Here is a 15,316-nt window from a genome sequence, read left to right on the forward strand (position 1 = left end):
TGAGGTTAATAGGACACGGTTCTTTATTATTATCATAGACTCCGCTGCCTACCTCAACGGACAGGTACGCATGCCATTGGCAACCTAGAGCCTACCAGCTAGCAGCGTGCACTCCAGGCTCTAAGAGTTTAGTCGGAGAAAATAAACGTTTTAATATCACCTTAAACGTTTGACCGAATATCAATTTAGGTTTTGAACAAGCATGAAAAACAAATTTCATAGCTTACCTGAAAACCGCGTGACGAATCATTTGAGTCTAATTAATCCGACACATGTGGGTTGCTGTAATACTTATAACTAATCATAGACTAATTAGGCTTAAAAAATGTCTTATAATTCTCCCCTAACTATGTAATTAGTTTTTATCTATATTTAATGATCTATTTATATGTCCAAAAATTCAATGTGATATTTCTAAAAAGTTTCTAATAACTAAATGGGCCCAGAGTCACTCGATGCAACTTCATGCCAGCAAAAACAGGTGGTACAATGATAGATGTTCACAGGTGGTATTCTCGTGTACTTTTTTACAGTTACTACGGAGTACGCGCTACAAATAAACGATGTTTTTTTCTTTTTTGGTGCCATGAGCAAAGATCGATACCCCCACAAATTTACACAAGGACAAAGATCAAACGGTTCCGCCGCTACAAATAAAGAATCTACTATATCCAACCATGTCTGAACAAAAAAAATCAGTTGTACTGATCCCTGCCATCAAAATTTGCCACGCTATCCTGCTCAGGCGCTCACCGGCTGTTGAGGTAGCATGCGAGTTGGAATCAGAGACTTTAGCTGCTGACTACTGGGGAGCGCATCCTTACAACGGCTGAATATTCCAACGATTCGATGCACTCCCTGTCAAACAGTATTATTATCAGTGAAACATGTGGTTACTGCAACAGCATAATTGATATAAATGAAACTGACGTGTGGTTTGTAACTAGTAGACAGCCTGAGAGCTATGACTTGATGCATAGTTTGTGCATTTTGCATAAATAAAGTTATAAACACCATAAGCTTATGCAACAGCAGCATAATTAGATGACAAGGTTAGGAAAAAAACATGGTGGCTAGTTTAAAACTGCGCCAAAAGTAATGAACCTGCTCCAAGCAATGACATCGTATTCAATATGTCCAAGCGAAAATAAGTAATAGCAGATCAATTACCAATCTGATGAAAATAAGTTTTAGACTTCTATGAAGGATGGCCCTAGATAAAACAATTTTGGAAAAGATAATTGAACTAAACTACCATAACTGTATGATCTAAATAAGGATGCCTTTTCCCTGAAATAAATGATTCAGTAACTTCATATATCTAATTAAAAAGATGATAAAATAAGTGCACGGCTTCCACAATCGGATCCAGAATTAAGGGAAGCACCCTTTTGATATTGGTCAAAATACCATGATAAATAGATCAAATATATGCTTAGTCAATTTTTTGAAAGATTTCGTATAAATGTGGGAAGATTTGGTGTAAATGTGGACTTATGGACTAATTATCTGTTATATATTCAGTAAGAGTACTGAAGGTTACCAAATAGGATGCAGGAAGCATTTGTTTACTTCTTGAAATTTGAAAATTCCATGGCACAAAACATATTGCATGCTTTATCAATCACTCAGCATAAGTAGAGAAGAAAAACATTGAACAATATAAATACTGGAAGCACTGTGTTAAGTTCTGCTAGGATACCTCAGTGCCGATATTGAACTGAAAATGATGAAGGTGCAGTTTGTCCTGCTGCCACCTCTGACCTATTATGACAAAGCCCATCAAAGCACCAGCTGCCACGATAGTGCAGACTGTTGTCATTCCTTTTATACGTTGAGATAGGCAATTCGATTTCCTTCTCAACCACCCTTCACAAGGAAGATCACAATTTATGTTTGTATTATCTTTCTCTTGTTCAGCATGTATTTCAGGTGGGACTAGATCTGGGACAGTAGTTCCATTGGCAAAGTGCAGGTCACCACTAACAGACAGATTTGCATCACTTCTGTCATCAACTTCTTTGGTTGGTTCATCACAACCCTCATCATTGTTGTTATTAGATTGTACAAGTTCAGATTCTATTGGCAAATTCTCATGCTCACTTGGAGGGAAAACAAAGCCATCAGAAATGAATAAACCAGGATATGGGCCTTCTCCACTGTTACTCACAGCCCCACATTCAGGCACATAAACTGAATCAAATCCTGTTTGAAACAATGGAGCAGTGTATACTGATGAAGCCAGAGAGAGCATATCCAATTCGTTGGCCACATATGACCCTTCAGCAAATTTCATCTCTTCTGCCATGCATAAAATCCTAGTACGAACGTCACAAGTCAATATTAGACGTAAGGAAAAAAAAAAGTATAGAAGTTGGAACATACCTTATATTCTATTGTCAAAACTAGTAATACCTCCCACTTTCTCAGTCTATGTACTGTGATAATTAAGTCATGTTTCCTCAGAGTTTGAGTTCTATTTGTAACAAGTAATTTATATCAAAAGCTGGAAGGGCAAATTGACGATTTTGGATTTAGGGGCAAACATACCGGAAACCCATATACTCATCTGAAAACACCTATGGCTAACCACAACATTGTGCATTCAGATGGGGGAAGAACCAAAAGGAGATCCATAAACTATGTATTCAGTGGCTCTAAACTTCACATTCATCTTGCACATAGAACATATATGCAAATCTGTAAACGATCATTGATTTAAATAAATTCAAAAAAATGTAAGAGGCATTATTAGGGGATTATGATTTATGACCAAATTCAATCCAGCTGCCAAATTTGATGCACACAGGAAACCAAAACCAACGAAGCGTCCATCCAACTAAGCATCCACCACCAACTAGCCGGAGGATATAGCTAGACCTAGGTAGCCGGCTGCCCGCGGGCTCGGCTAGTTGACCGCAGAGGTGCATGCCGAGGCCAGAAACCCCCCGACAAGGAACGGCCGCACCAGCAACTGGGAGGAACCCGGGCGCTAGATCTGGACCCTGTCGCTCCTCGCCGAAGAGGAGCCCAGACCTGAGGGGGGCGAGGGTAGCGGAGGATGGCAGAGAGAGAGAGAGCGAGAGAGAGAGAGAGATGGGGGGAAAACGAGGTCCTCACCTGGACACCGGTGGGCGCCGCGCGCTTCGCCGGCCACGCGACGGGGAAGAGAGGGAGGGGACGGCGCGTTCCGCGAGCGCAAAGAAAGTTTCGTTGGTTTCGTCTGGTGGTTGCGGCGAGGAGGACGTCGTGTGGTGGGCGAGGCCGGGGGCGTGCGCGCGAGAGAGAGAGAGAGAGCTCGGCCGCGGGCGGCCGGCCGTAAAATCTTTTTATTACTTTCTGGTATATTTTGCTTAAGATGAGATGGGAGTCCGGATCGAAGCGCATCCCAATCAAGATTCGGGTCGTGATGGAGGAGTGCTGGTGGTGGCGATGACTCGGCTGGCTCGGGTCGGGTCGTGTCGTGTGGGGACCTACTGGGTCCGGTCATGACACGGACTGTGTTCGATGGTAGTATGTCGTGAAATTTGTAAAAAAACTGTCTCATCTCACCAGAACGGCTACAGAGTCTCTTCACGAAGATATAATAGGTGTGCGTGTTCTAATGTCAAACCAACATCACTAGCACTAGCACTGTTCTATTGTACGTCGTGTCTCGTCTGTTCGATAGTAACATTGATTACCTTGATTTATATGTCAAAAGATAAATTAAATGTTTTGTAGATAAACTAATAGATAAGTTATATTATTATATAAGTCGTCTATTTAGTTGTTTGTATGTATCAAATAGACAACAATCATCTGCATAGTTGTACTTGTCCTTAGGTCATCCTCAATGTAAGTTTAATGGACACGATTACCTAAAATAACATGTCATCTAAAAAGTTTGAAACTAGGATAAAACTCCTATCTCTCAATGCATAGTTTCATCTATTGGTGTTTCCTAAGTTACATGCAAGACACAAGCTGTCTAGATAACAGTGCATATAAGGTTTCATCTTCATGAAACTCATTTCATCTCTCTCATCATTAATACTTTGTCACATCATCAAAAATATATACATGACACTTTATTTATTGTCCATAAAACTCTCATTGAGATTGGCCTTACTTAAAACATACTCCCTTCTATTTACACCATTGACTTTTTTAAGATATTTTTAACCTTTCGTCTTATTAAAAAAACTATATAATTTTTTACTATTTTGTTATGATTTGATTTATTACTAAAGTAACTTTACGTATAATTTATAATTTTGTATATTTGGATAAAATTTTTGAATAAGGCGAGGGATTAAACGTAAATTAAAAAAGTCAACGACGTACAATAAAAAAACCAGAGGGGTACTACTCCATTAAAAAAATTTGTTATTTTTTCAGCTCTAACAATCCATCTTATTTAAAACATTAGTCACATATTTTATCATATAACAACAATAAAAATATTATAATTTCTTAAATAAGACGAATAGTCAAACATTATATAAAAAACTGAAAAAGTTAATTTATTGGGACAGATGTTGATTTATTGGGACAGATGTTATACTTTATTATGTAAAAATACTTTTTATTTAGGATAAAAATGGATTACACTTATAAAATTTCAATCATATATAATTTTTTAATGCTTAATTTAAATATAAGATAAATGATACACATAATGTTTCCTTGTAAATTACTATCAAGTAAATAATATGCATAGATTCTCCTCGAAAAGTACCATTATAATATCATACACATAATCACAATATTCACATAAATTTTACATAGAGTAAAGTACATGGCCAGTACTTAAACTTGTGGCACGGTAACACTTAGATCCATAAACTTAGAAAATGCATGTTTAGATCCATGAACTTGTTTTAATGTACCATCAAGATCTATGAACTTATTTTAATATACCATCCAGATCCATGAACTCGTTTTAATGTACCATCTAGGTCCATGATTTTAGACGTTAAAACAAGTTAATGGATCTAAACGTACATTTTTTAAGTTTATGGACCTAAGTGATACCACGCCATAAATTTAAGGACCGGCCATAAAAATATATATATATATATATATATATATATATATATATATATATATATATATACACGCGCGCGCGCGTAGATGAATCAATTTACTTTTCATATTGCTGCATACTTGCCACTTGCCAAGTCGAAAAGACAAGTGCAAACTATGCCGATAATTGAAGATCATATTGCGGAAGTAGAAATAAAATTAGAGCAATTAACGGAAACAAAATATATATTAACATATAAAATTCTGCTCGGTAAGACTATTTAAAACACAATGTCAACCCAGTACACCACATTAGGGCACATACAAAGGCTCGAATTGCTGTCTTTATCGCTGCATTCTCGCTGACATAGAAGAGAGACGATAGGAGAGAGAAAAATTAGTTGTTTTGCATGGAGTCAGCAAAACATCGACTCTTGACATATGAAATAAGGAGACAATCATAAAATTTGCCTTGTACGTGTGCTGACTCTAATTAGAGACACTAACCGTTAACACCAAAATTTAGTAAATTCCCGTATTGGATTCAGATAAGGAAAGGTACAATCACCGATAGAAATTTTATCCAGAAGAGTTCGAATCCGAATTGTGAAGACCAAGGTTTAGCGGCGTAAATTTATCTATTAATTAGAGTTACTTAGGATTTTATTTTATCTCTAAGAGATTAGAGTTCGATCGGGACTTGTGTGTTTTAGGAGTTAGAGACAGAGTCCACGTAGGACTAGTTTGTTATTTCTTTTTGTCTACTAGGAGTTCTATGTCGTGTCCAATACGGCCTAGCCTCAACCCGAGAGTATAAATATGTATGACCGGGGTCATTGTTTTTCATCTATCAATCAATTAGATCAACTTCTTTCGGCGCATCGCCACACTCCTAACCGAGGTTTCAACTCCAGCAGAACTTGACACCTGACATGGGCTGCATCGTCCTGATCTCCGACGGAGGGGTAAGTCCTACGTTCCGCCGGGCCACGGTAATCGTTCGACTAGATTAGAACTGTCTCCGTTTAGTTCGATCTTCTAATCTAGTTGCGCGATTGCTAGTTATCGTATTAGTTTCAACTTAGATCACTTTCGTGTTTTGAGTTGATCTGGTCGACCATTTTGGACGATCTATGTTGGTTTGATATTCGCTATTTGACATATTCAATCTAATACTGTCTCGGTTAGGTCTAATCTAGTAGATTGCGTTTGTCATATGGTAATTGATGTATTTTACTCATTGTTTTATTGGAGTACCAGCCGATAAGTTATCAGTCATCGGCTCATTGGCTTGATAGCAATCTAGATATGTTCAGTATCTATCTTGACATTGCTAGGTTTAATCTTGAACTGTCTCGGTTGGGTCCGATCTTCTATGATTATTCTTAGCAATCTGGGCTAGGTATTTTTATAGATCTAGGTTGTTTGTCCGCCGTCTATAGCTGATGATTTTTACCGATCTACATGCTTATCATATTTACATCAATAGAGTATCCGATCGCTTTACTGCATTATTTCTATAGCAATCGGCTTGATTTAGTTAGATCGGCAGTCATTTATATTGTATCGGCTTATGAGAATTACATAGGAGTTGGGTTTGGCCGATCGCAACACATGATTCATTGCTTATTTCAAGTAATTCGTCTGTTTATTTATTAGCTTTATCAATCTTCATGTTTTCTATAATCATATCGTGCTCGATTGCATACTGTCTTGGTTAAGTCCAATCTATGTATGTCTAGTTTGATCTGGTTATAGGGGCTCGTCCGAACGACTAAGATTAATAGGTAACTTGGCGGATCGCGTTGGTCTAATATTTACTTTAAGTCTATTTCTAGTGGGTTTCTAGCCGATCCAAGCTTTTACAGCCTATCGTTCATTCTATCAGCTAAACGATGCTGCATCAGTATCCGATCGGCTGGATATTTAGTCACCTATCGGCTTGATAGCCGATTGGCTTGTTTTACGGTTTATTTTGTCAGTTGCAGAATCAAACTGACTGGCACGCCCGCGCATCATTCTAAGAATTTAGGTTCTGCACTGGAGCTGTCTAAGATTGACTCCTAGGACTTCGTGTGTGACGCGTCAACGTTCACATTTTAATGTCAACACTGACCAGATAGAATGCAAACAAGGAATTAATTAGTCTAGAGTCTTGAGAAACTGTCGTTTATACGAGAAGTTTTTTCTACTGACGTGGTTTGAAATAGAGCCCATAATAGGCTCTACCATTAAACCTGCCATATATATTATTTTCGCAACTCTATGTAATTACAGTTGGAGAGCTAATACTGAATTGCCTACCTAATTTGCCAACTTAAACTAAATTGCCAAGAAATAACAGAAAACAACGCGTTAGAGTATGGTAATTTGACTTACTAGTTACTAGATTAGTAATTAGCACTGCTCGCGCTAAGTGGACTATCTGCGGCCTCAAAGCAACGTAAAGGCGCTAGGAGTGTCAAGCTGTCTTGGTCAGCTACTATTCGCATTAATCTGACCAAACCAGCTCGACCAGCCTAGCACCTTGCATTAAGTGATATTTTCACAACGAAATGTTAATCTAAAATTAATACGCCAACTTTTGTACTATTGATTCCTCCATATAATTCAAGTGTTACCAATAAATTGTCACGAAAAGACGGAATACGATGCGTTACAGCGTGATAAGTTGTCTTGCTATGTAAGTAATGAATACTACTCCTCGCACCAAAACGACCCCCTACCCTCGACACATCGTATTTTGCCACAACTTGACAACCACCAAGCTAATTAACTAGATTTATTCTGCATGTACAACTCATTCTTAAGGTTTATTAACTAAATAGCCAAATAAATGACAGAATATGGCGCCCTTGAGTGTGGTGAGTTAATATGCACAATATAAAATGTATGTTACATCTCTGGCATAATAAACAAACAATAGAGATCTTGTTTTTCTTGACAACATGAAATGCCATCTACTAGGCCATGAGGCTGTGGAAAAATCCATTGGGGTCGATTATTTCCTATATTAGAATCCAACTAATTTGCCTCTAATTTCCGGTACGTTGATCTTCGAGAACATACACTGCCTTCCATGTACATGAATACATTGGTTAAGTTAGATGAGGAATAGTCATAGTGATCCAGGATCACAAATAACTATAGTCCATGATGGCGAATCTCTGGATCATAGTTGGTCACTTATAAGACTAAAATTTTATAGTATGGCACACGTGAAAGCCGCGTTGAGTCTCAATTTATTGTTATCACTTGAATTTCTTCTTGTGATTGAGGATTTCAATATTTTCTCCATGTCTGCCCCCCACCCTTTGCCACGTATGACATCTTGTTTTTCGCACAGAGCAAGTCCTTTGGAGAAATCAGAAGCTCAGTGAAACTCTGGTCCGACCAACTGTTACTTGACTTCAGCCTTATTAATTTCGGAACAACAAATAGCTTTGAATGCTTCAGCATGCACCCTACATAGATGGGTGTTTCGGAATGTGCCATCAGAGTTGAGAACTTCTCGTAGTATCCTTCATTATATCTAGGCTCCTTGATATCATGGAGCATCTTATGTAGATCAGGTTGCATTTGAATTGTGTCACCGCCGGTTGGACAAGGAACAAACATATCATCTTGGTCTTCTTCTTCGTCCATGACATTAATGCGAATATTCATCGTACCCTGCTCACCGTCGTTGCTCTAACATGTGTAATATTTCATAAATCTATGAATTAGATGATATCGAATCTGCTTTTTTTTAATTCTTTCTCATTTTAGTAGTCTAGGGACAAACGTAACATATCAGGGTTGTTATTTGTTGCCTTCTCACAATCATCGGGATATTGGCACTTGTATCGTCGGAAATCGGGATAAAACACATATCATTTAGACACATCACTTGCGAGGTGGTCTGCACAGTAAGACATGATATTGGCACTAATATTGTCGGGATGAAGCACAAATCGTCATTGTACAGTATTGATCCCGTGCGATAAATATATATTTACATAATTAAGACTGAAGTGTGTATATTCTACTAAAATAGAGAAAAACATATTTATTTATTTATTTTTCGGAACCTACGTTCGGTGGAATTTCCAATGGGCATATCCACCCGCGTCCGCTGTGCGGAACGCAGCTCACCCCCCATCATTTTCCCCCAATCCTCCCAATCCACGACCACCTTCACGGCCGTCCTACACAATCCAAAGGAGGAAATAAAAAAGGGGGATAAAGAAAATCAAAACGTACCCCTGCCCACCTCCGACCTCGTCGTTGGCCCGCCGCCGGTGGGGAGAGAGAGAGAGAGGCCGGCGCGGCGCGATGGGGGGCGACCTGTACGCGCTCGACTTCGACGGCGTCTTCTGCGACAGCTGCGGCGAGAGCTCCCTCTCCGCTGTCAAGGTCACTCCACGCGATTCTTCCCCTTCCCTGCTCCCCCCCATCTTACTTCCTGCCCGTTTCGCTCGTTGATGCCCGCGTTGTTTGCCTTGCTTGGTTCGGCAGGCTGCGAAGGTGAGGTGGCCAGGGGTGTTCGAGCAGGTGGACGCTGCCATGGAGGAGTGGATCGTGGAGCAAATGTATACCGTGAGTCCCTTCGGTTTCCTGCACGGCTACGCTTCCAATTTGATGCAGATGTGTATGCCGGCCGTACGGCTAGTTCTTGTGACTGCAGGCTTCTGTCCAGTACTAATTAGCATGTATGAGCATTGCAAATTTTGCTTCCGGTTGTCTATGCAAGTGAGCCTGCTGAAGGGGAACGAAATGCTTGGAATGAAAATCATTCCAATGTTATAGCAGACAATAACATATCAAAACAATAAGGTTGACTAAAATAAAGTATTTGGTGAATGTAGCGGACATGACAAAAATAACAGGAGAATCAAAAGAAACTACAGTTACATAGTGTGGCATTGTATAATGCCCATCAGAATTGGACCAAGTGTATTCAAATGTACAATGTATCAGATATATCCTCTTCTACTGACTTTACAATATGGGAGGGAACACAACTTGCTTTTGTAGTTGAATTTCCTCTATCTTACATTATACTGCGCTAAGCTACCGAACCCTTGAGTCAATTATTGCTTAAACATTTCCCCTACTTTATTAATGTAAGGTAGTTTCACCCGTTCATTAAAAAAAAGTCTTGCTCATTTACAGTACCCATTGCTGTGCATAACATCTAGTAGTTATTAATGTTAGGAGAAATCAAGCAAGCAAGCATAGTGAAAATCCCTTTTGAGGGAATCTAGTAAAACAACCAGCTATTTCCTTTCTTCCAGAGTAAGCACTATGGATTGTAAATTCTGCTTACCATCAAAACACGGTTTCATAATATCATGTTGGTTGAGAAACTCTCGTGGGGTGCAATGGGTGAGCACACATGGTTGTGAACTCACCCAACCCACCTAGGTTCAAGCCTAACCTTCTTTAGATTGTGTGGGAGGAAATAAGTCTTATTTCTCTCACAAGTTGAGAAAAAAAATACTATCCTGTTGGTGCAGCTTCGCCCAGTGGTGGAAACAGGATACGAAAATCTGTTGCTTGTCAGGTTGCTTATTGAGATTCAGATACCCTCTGCCCGGAAATCATCGGTAACCTCTTAAATTCTTTGGTCATACATCTGATTAATAGTATATGAGTACCGGATGAAATGAATCCAATGATACTAGTGATACATGAATAGGCATATATTTATAGCTTTATCAGTTGTTTATGCCAAGGTTAAATGTGCAAGGTTGCAGATGGGCTTAGCATTCAAGAAATACTAGAGAACTGGTTAAAATTGAAGCCCACAATTATGAGTGAATGGAATGAAGATAGGGACTCTCTAGTTGATCTCTTTGGCAGCATAAGGGATGACTGGATTGAAAATGATTTGTCTGGCTGGATAGGCGCTAACAGGTTGCTTTATCTTTGCAATAATGAATGTGCTTTCTTTTTGATATAACCAATGCTAAGACAAATTTGTGAAAATTACCTTTTCATCCAGTGTTTGGAATTAGAACTGTCGAACCAGTTAGACACTGAGCTGAGGCTTGTACATTCACAGTCATAAGATCATAACCGCATGTATTGAATGTGCATGATGCATTTTATTTTGCTGTTCCTGATTAGTGTCCAAATTTTATTTGATAAAGTACCATCGAAGTATCATGCTGTCCAAATGGAGTTTTTCTTTTGTGAGGATATCCAAATGGAGTTAACTAAATGAATTTCGATTTCCATATGTTATTATGACCTTCAAAGAAGGGTAATATAGAGTACAAAATGCAGAGTTGAAATAATTTCTTAGTTTTGCATCCACTTCTCCAGCTGCTAGTTGTTGATTCTTTGTGTATTTTATACTTGAGCCATCTTAATTCTATAATAATCCATCTGGAAAAAGTATAAATGATGAAATGATAATGAAGCTGTTTAACATTGATGGAACTATTCAAGGGTTCGTTTGAGTTCATGGCTGCATCATGTGTATCGGTCATATTAAATTTTTGACAATTATACATAACTGCAGATTTTACCCTGGAACAGCTGATGCATTAAAATTTTCAAGCTCAGAAGTTTACATAGTCACTACAAAACAGGTTCGTCACTTGATATCCTACATCTGAGCATTAACTTTATCTTATATTTTGGTTTCCTGCATCATTTTGCACTCTTTTGTAAAATACATATCCATGGTTTGGGAACAACAGAACATGTTGTGCAACGGCTGATGCCTATACTCTTTCATAAAAATCTGTAATATTTTGATTTTGATAAGGGAAATATCATAATGACTGGTTAATTTTATACACAATCCATATATCTTTTAATAATTCTCTGTTATCCACTAGTGAACTTTTGGTCGCCTTTTCAGGGCCGATTTGCTGAAGCACTATTAAAAGAATTAGCTGGAATAGAATTTCCCTCTGAAAGGATATATGGGCTTGGCACTGGGTTAGTGCAATACTTTTAATTTTTTTCATTTTCACCTGTAAATCATTTGACTGAGTCTGTGAGTTTATGCTCCAGTCCAAAGGTAAAAGTTCTCCAGCAACTGCAGCAAATGCCGCAGCATCAAGGCCTGACACTTCAGTAAGCCCGATTGTTTGCCTGATTAAATTTGAGTTCTAAATGCTATTTTCTCTTTGAAATGTTTCTGACGAACAAAATTAGCTCACTCATCATTAGCACATATACGTTAGTAGTTAGATTTGTCCAGTAGAAACGTTTTCCATTTATTCTTTTGCTTGAACTGATGGGCTATCCTTATACTAGAATGAGAATCCAGTGAGTGAATTATTATTAGAGAAATTTTCTCGTTACCACAAAGTTGACATGCTCACATTTTTTATACACTTCGTTGGCTTTGCTGTTTCGCCACAAAACCATGTTCAAATATAAATTTTTCCTCTTCCCCTTCCTTGCCTTCGTTCTGTCCTCTTTTCCATCTCTGGCAGTAGCTGTGCTTGTGCTGAAGAGCAGGCCACCTGTCCCTCTGCTACTGATCTCCGGCCAACCCTGCACAAGATCCATGCTATATGTGAGCTCCCGGTATGGCGATGGAGGGTCACCACGTGGTGGCAATGAGGCTACATGGTGGAGAACCCCATGGAATTTATGGTGACCACCGTTGATGAGGGGGCCGATCGCTTGGATTTGAGCTGGTGGGAATGGATGGCCACAAAAGGTCCGACATGGATCTACGTGTCAAATGTTGAGCCGCCATTGGCTCAGCTCAGGCTCTCACGGTGTACATCAAGCCCTACTGCATGCACACGACACAATGGTCCTGCTTCACTAATCACCACCTCTTCTTGCTAGATGAGCTCCTTTTCACCCTTTCCTCCCTGCTCATCAAGCTCCACCTTGGCCAGCCAGGTCGGAAGCACTTGGAAGCCAGCAGATGTCAATACCGCCGGCTGATGGCTGTGGGCCAATATGGGGAGGTTGACCGCTGGAGGATCGAGGACAAAGCGAAATTTGACATTTTGCTAGGGCAACATGTTCAATGTAGTAAATGAATGGATTTACACAAAAAAACAAAGCTAATGTATGTGTGCATCAAATTAATCATATAGTTATGCTACTTAACTTTGTGGCAAAGGAGCAAATTTCTGCTCACTTTCCAGATGACAATAACTTAGTCATATTTTTAGCTATTTACGTGTATTGTTTGCAAATGTATACCATGGACAATAGTATCCCCATAAAGCTCAAAAATAATGAACTGCCGCTCCCTTAAGCATTCCATTTTTACTTCTTGTGAACTGTTAATTAAAAATGACTTAAACCGAACAAGTTACTGCTATATCTTAATCAGTTTCGTTGAGGATCGTCTTGCAACTTTAAAGAATGTCATTAAAGAGCCTGCACTGGACCAATGGAATCTCTACCTGGGTAAGCCATTCGTTTAGTTATCCTATATTCTTTGTTGGTTACTTCTACTGAACTATTTTCTATGGATGATGTTTTCCGATGCCATTTGGGGCAGTAAACTGGGGATACAACACACAGAAAGAGAGGGAGGAAGCAGAAGGTATACCAAGGATCCAGGTCATTGATCTCCCTGGTTTCAGCCAAAAGCTCAAATAGTTCAAACCACTACAATATCTTGCAACTGTATTATGCATTTATAGTGATTCCTTTTGACTTGATGTGCTTAAACAGCGCCAAATACTTGATTTTTTTATTGAATACATTATCATTTGCACATATGGCATGCCTTCCGTCAGACGAACAGTACTGGCCGTTGCTGTTTGATTTCGCAGACTCGATTTTCTCGAAAACTAGGCCCTTTGGGGGCATCTTCTGATAGCTGCAGTTCTCTTAGATCTCTACCTACCCAAACAATCCAGCTTGATATTAAGATTATGAGAATTTGTAATTATAAAATCCAAAAAACTAACTGATTGATGGAAATTAGGGAACCCAACTATTTTAAATTCTCACTAGCTAGCTACTTGCCCATTGCTTCTTCCAGAAGGGAAGGGCATCACAGAAAACACAAGCCACATCCAGTATGTCATAGGAAGATATAGCCTTAGCCGTCAGTTATATAACTTCTCGACGAGATTAGCTGGTAGCTAGATAGACATTTCCAAATAATTGTATGTAGTGTGATTTCAACATCAATAGTCCATATAAACTGGATTAAGGCTATTACCCATTTTGGAGGATTGAGGATTGAGCGAATATAAATCCGTGTTCCATGTTTTATTAGTTGCATCTATACTACTAATCTCTATACCAGTGAACATATGTCGCACGAATACCGACTCAATAGTCGAAGAAACTATATTCAATATCTTAGACCCTGTTGGTTTAAATGACTAATCCATTAGTCCCTCCACTTTAGGGCATGTTTAGGGAGTTTTTTTTAGCTGTAGCTTTTTTTCAAAAACTGCCAGAAGCTGTCCCAAACAGTCCAAATGAACTAAGAATCCAGAAGGTGTGAAAGCTAGATTTAGTAGTTTTTCCAGATTCTCAGAAGCTAGCTACTAAAGCAGGTTCTTCTCATAATCTAAAGCTCTCCAAACAGGCTCTTAGTCTCCTTTAGTCCCTAAAAACTCAAACAGGAGGAACTAAAAAAGACTAAAATTGTATTAGTCTATTAGTTCCTTCCAGAGGTACTTATTGGGACTAACACTTCATTTTACACCTGTTCTCTAACCAAAATTTTTATATATGATGCATTTTTACTCTCTCTAACCAAACAATAGGAACTAAAGATTTTTAGTCCAGAGACTAATTTTTAGTCTTAGCACTAAAGAACTAAACACCACCTTAGTGTAGCTCCCTTAACTCACCATGATGCCATTTAGTAAGGGTGAACAAAACGAAAAAAAAATCTCCTATAAAAGCATCACCAACAGATGCTAAATATGTTTTCCATTTTAAAATTGTTGTTTTGATGGTGAAAAACGAGCTCCATCAGTTTCAAAATATCTTAGTGTAGCTCCGTTGACTCAGCATGATGCCATTTAGTAAGGGTGAACAAAAGAAAAAAAAACTCCAATTAAAGCATCACTAACAGATGCCAAATATGACTTCCATTTTCAAAAGAGTAAGTTAAAACGAGTTTATTGACCTAAACGTGCATTTTCTAAGTTTATGGACCTAAGTGATACTGCACCATAAGTTTAAGGACCAGTCATGTACTTTACTCTTTTTAAAATTTTGGTTTTGATGGTGAAAAACTAGCTCCAACACTTTCTCTAATTAGCTTTACAAATATTGGAATGCTCTTTCCCATCTTCCCCTAATTATTCTTTTCATACATTTCTTGCACCAAACTTCACTATAAATTATACTTTACCACATATATTTTTGT

At 38.6% G+C, this 15,316-nt stretch overlaps 2 protein-coding genes across 5 annotated transcripts; one reads left to right on the forward strand and one right to left on the reverse strand.

Annotated features, from left to right (window-relative positions):
• Nucleotides 1-482: 482 nt before the first annotated feature.
• Nucleotides 483-3,316, reverse strand: LOC102712739 (ATG8-interacting protein 1). Its single transcript, XM_006657567.3, has 3 exons — nucleotides 3,121-3,316; nucleotides 1,703-2,318; nucleotides 483-858 (listed from the first exon to the last, which is right to left on the reverse strand). Exons 2-3 carry the CDS (start codon nucleotides 2,306-2,308, stop codon nucleotides 742-744), a joined length of 723 nt encoding a protein of 240 aa, XP_006657630.1. The 5' UTR covers nucleotides 2,309-2,318; nucleotides 3,121-3,316; the 3' UTR covers nucleotides 483-741.
• A 5,833-nt stretch (nucleotides 3,317-9,149) lies between these two features.
• On the forward strand, nucleotides 9,150-13,714 carry LOC102713007. 4 transcript variants are annotated; one of them, XR_005812172.1, is made up of 9 exons: nucleotides 9,150-9,402; nucleotides 9,505-9,585; nucleotides 10,506-10,595; nucleotides 10,739-10,905; nucleotides 11,516-11,585; nucleotides 11,861-11,940; nucleotides 12,016-12,078; nucleotides 12,444-12,772; nucleotides 12,861-13,300. XR_005812172.1 is itself a non-coding variant. In XM_006657568.3 (9 exons), exons 1-9 carry the CDS (start codon nucleotides 9,322-9,324, stop codon nucleotides 13,576-13,578), a joined length of 810 nt encoding a protein of 269 aa, XP_006657631.1. In that variant the 5' UTR covers nucleotides 9,167-9,321; the 3' UTR covers nucleotides 13,579-13,714. The 4 variants fall into 4 exon arrangements, 2 of the variants coding, with proteins under 2 accessions (XP_040381797.1, XP_006657631.1); XR_005812171.1 differs by having other exon boundaries at nucleotides 12,865-13,300; XM_006657568.3 differs by lacking the exons at nucleotides 12,444-12,772; nucleotides 12,861-13,300 and adding exons at nucleotides 13,307-13,383; nucleotides 13,478-13,714 and having other exon boundaries at nucleotides 9,167-9,402.
• The last annotated feature ends 1,602 nt before the right edge of the window (nucleotides 13,715-15,316 follow it).

The sequence above is a fragment of the Oryza brachyantha genome, chromosome 7, assembly GCF_000231095.2.
Source record: "Oryza brachyantha chromosome 7, ObraRS2, whole genome shotgun sequence".
Taxonomy (NCBI): domain Eukaryota; kingdom Viridiplantae; phylum Streptophyta; class Magnoliopsida; order Poales; family Poaceae; genus Oryza; species Oryza brachyantha.

Excerpts from the sequence above, each read along its gene's own strand:
- LOC102712739 (XM_006657567.3), bottom strand. The coding sequence starts at position 2,308 with ATGGCAGAAGAGATGAAATTTGCTGAAGGGTCATATGTGGCCAACGAA. Across the intron at positions 859-1,702 it reads AGTTCAATATCGGCACTGAG|GGAGTGCATCGAATCGTTGG; the intron begins GTATCCTAGCAG and ends ACTGTTTGACAG.
- LOC102713007 (XM_006657568.3), top strand. The coding sequence starts at position 9,322 with ATGGGGGGCGACCTGTACGCGCTCGACTTCGACGGCGTCTTCTGCGAC. Across the intron at positions 9,586-10,505 it reads TCGTGGAGCAAATGTATACC|CTTCGCCCAGTGGTGGAAAC; the intron begins GTGAGTCCCTTC and ends CTGTTGGTGCAG. Across the intron at positions 11,586-11,860 it reads ACATAGTCACTACAAAACAG|GGCCGATTTGCTGAAGCACT; the intron begins GTTCGTCACTTG and ends TCGCCTTTTCAG.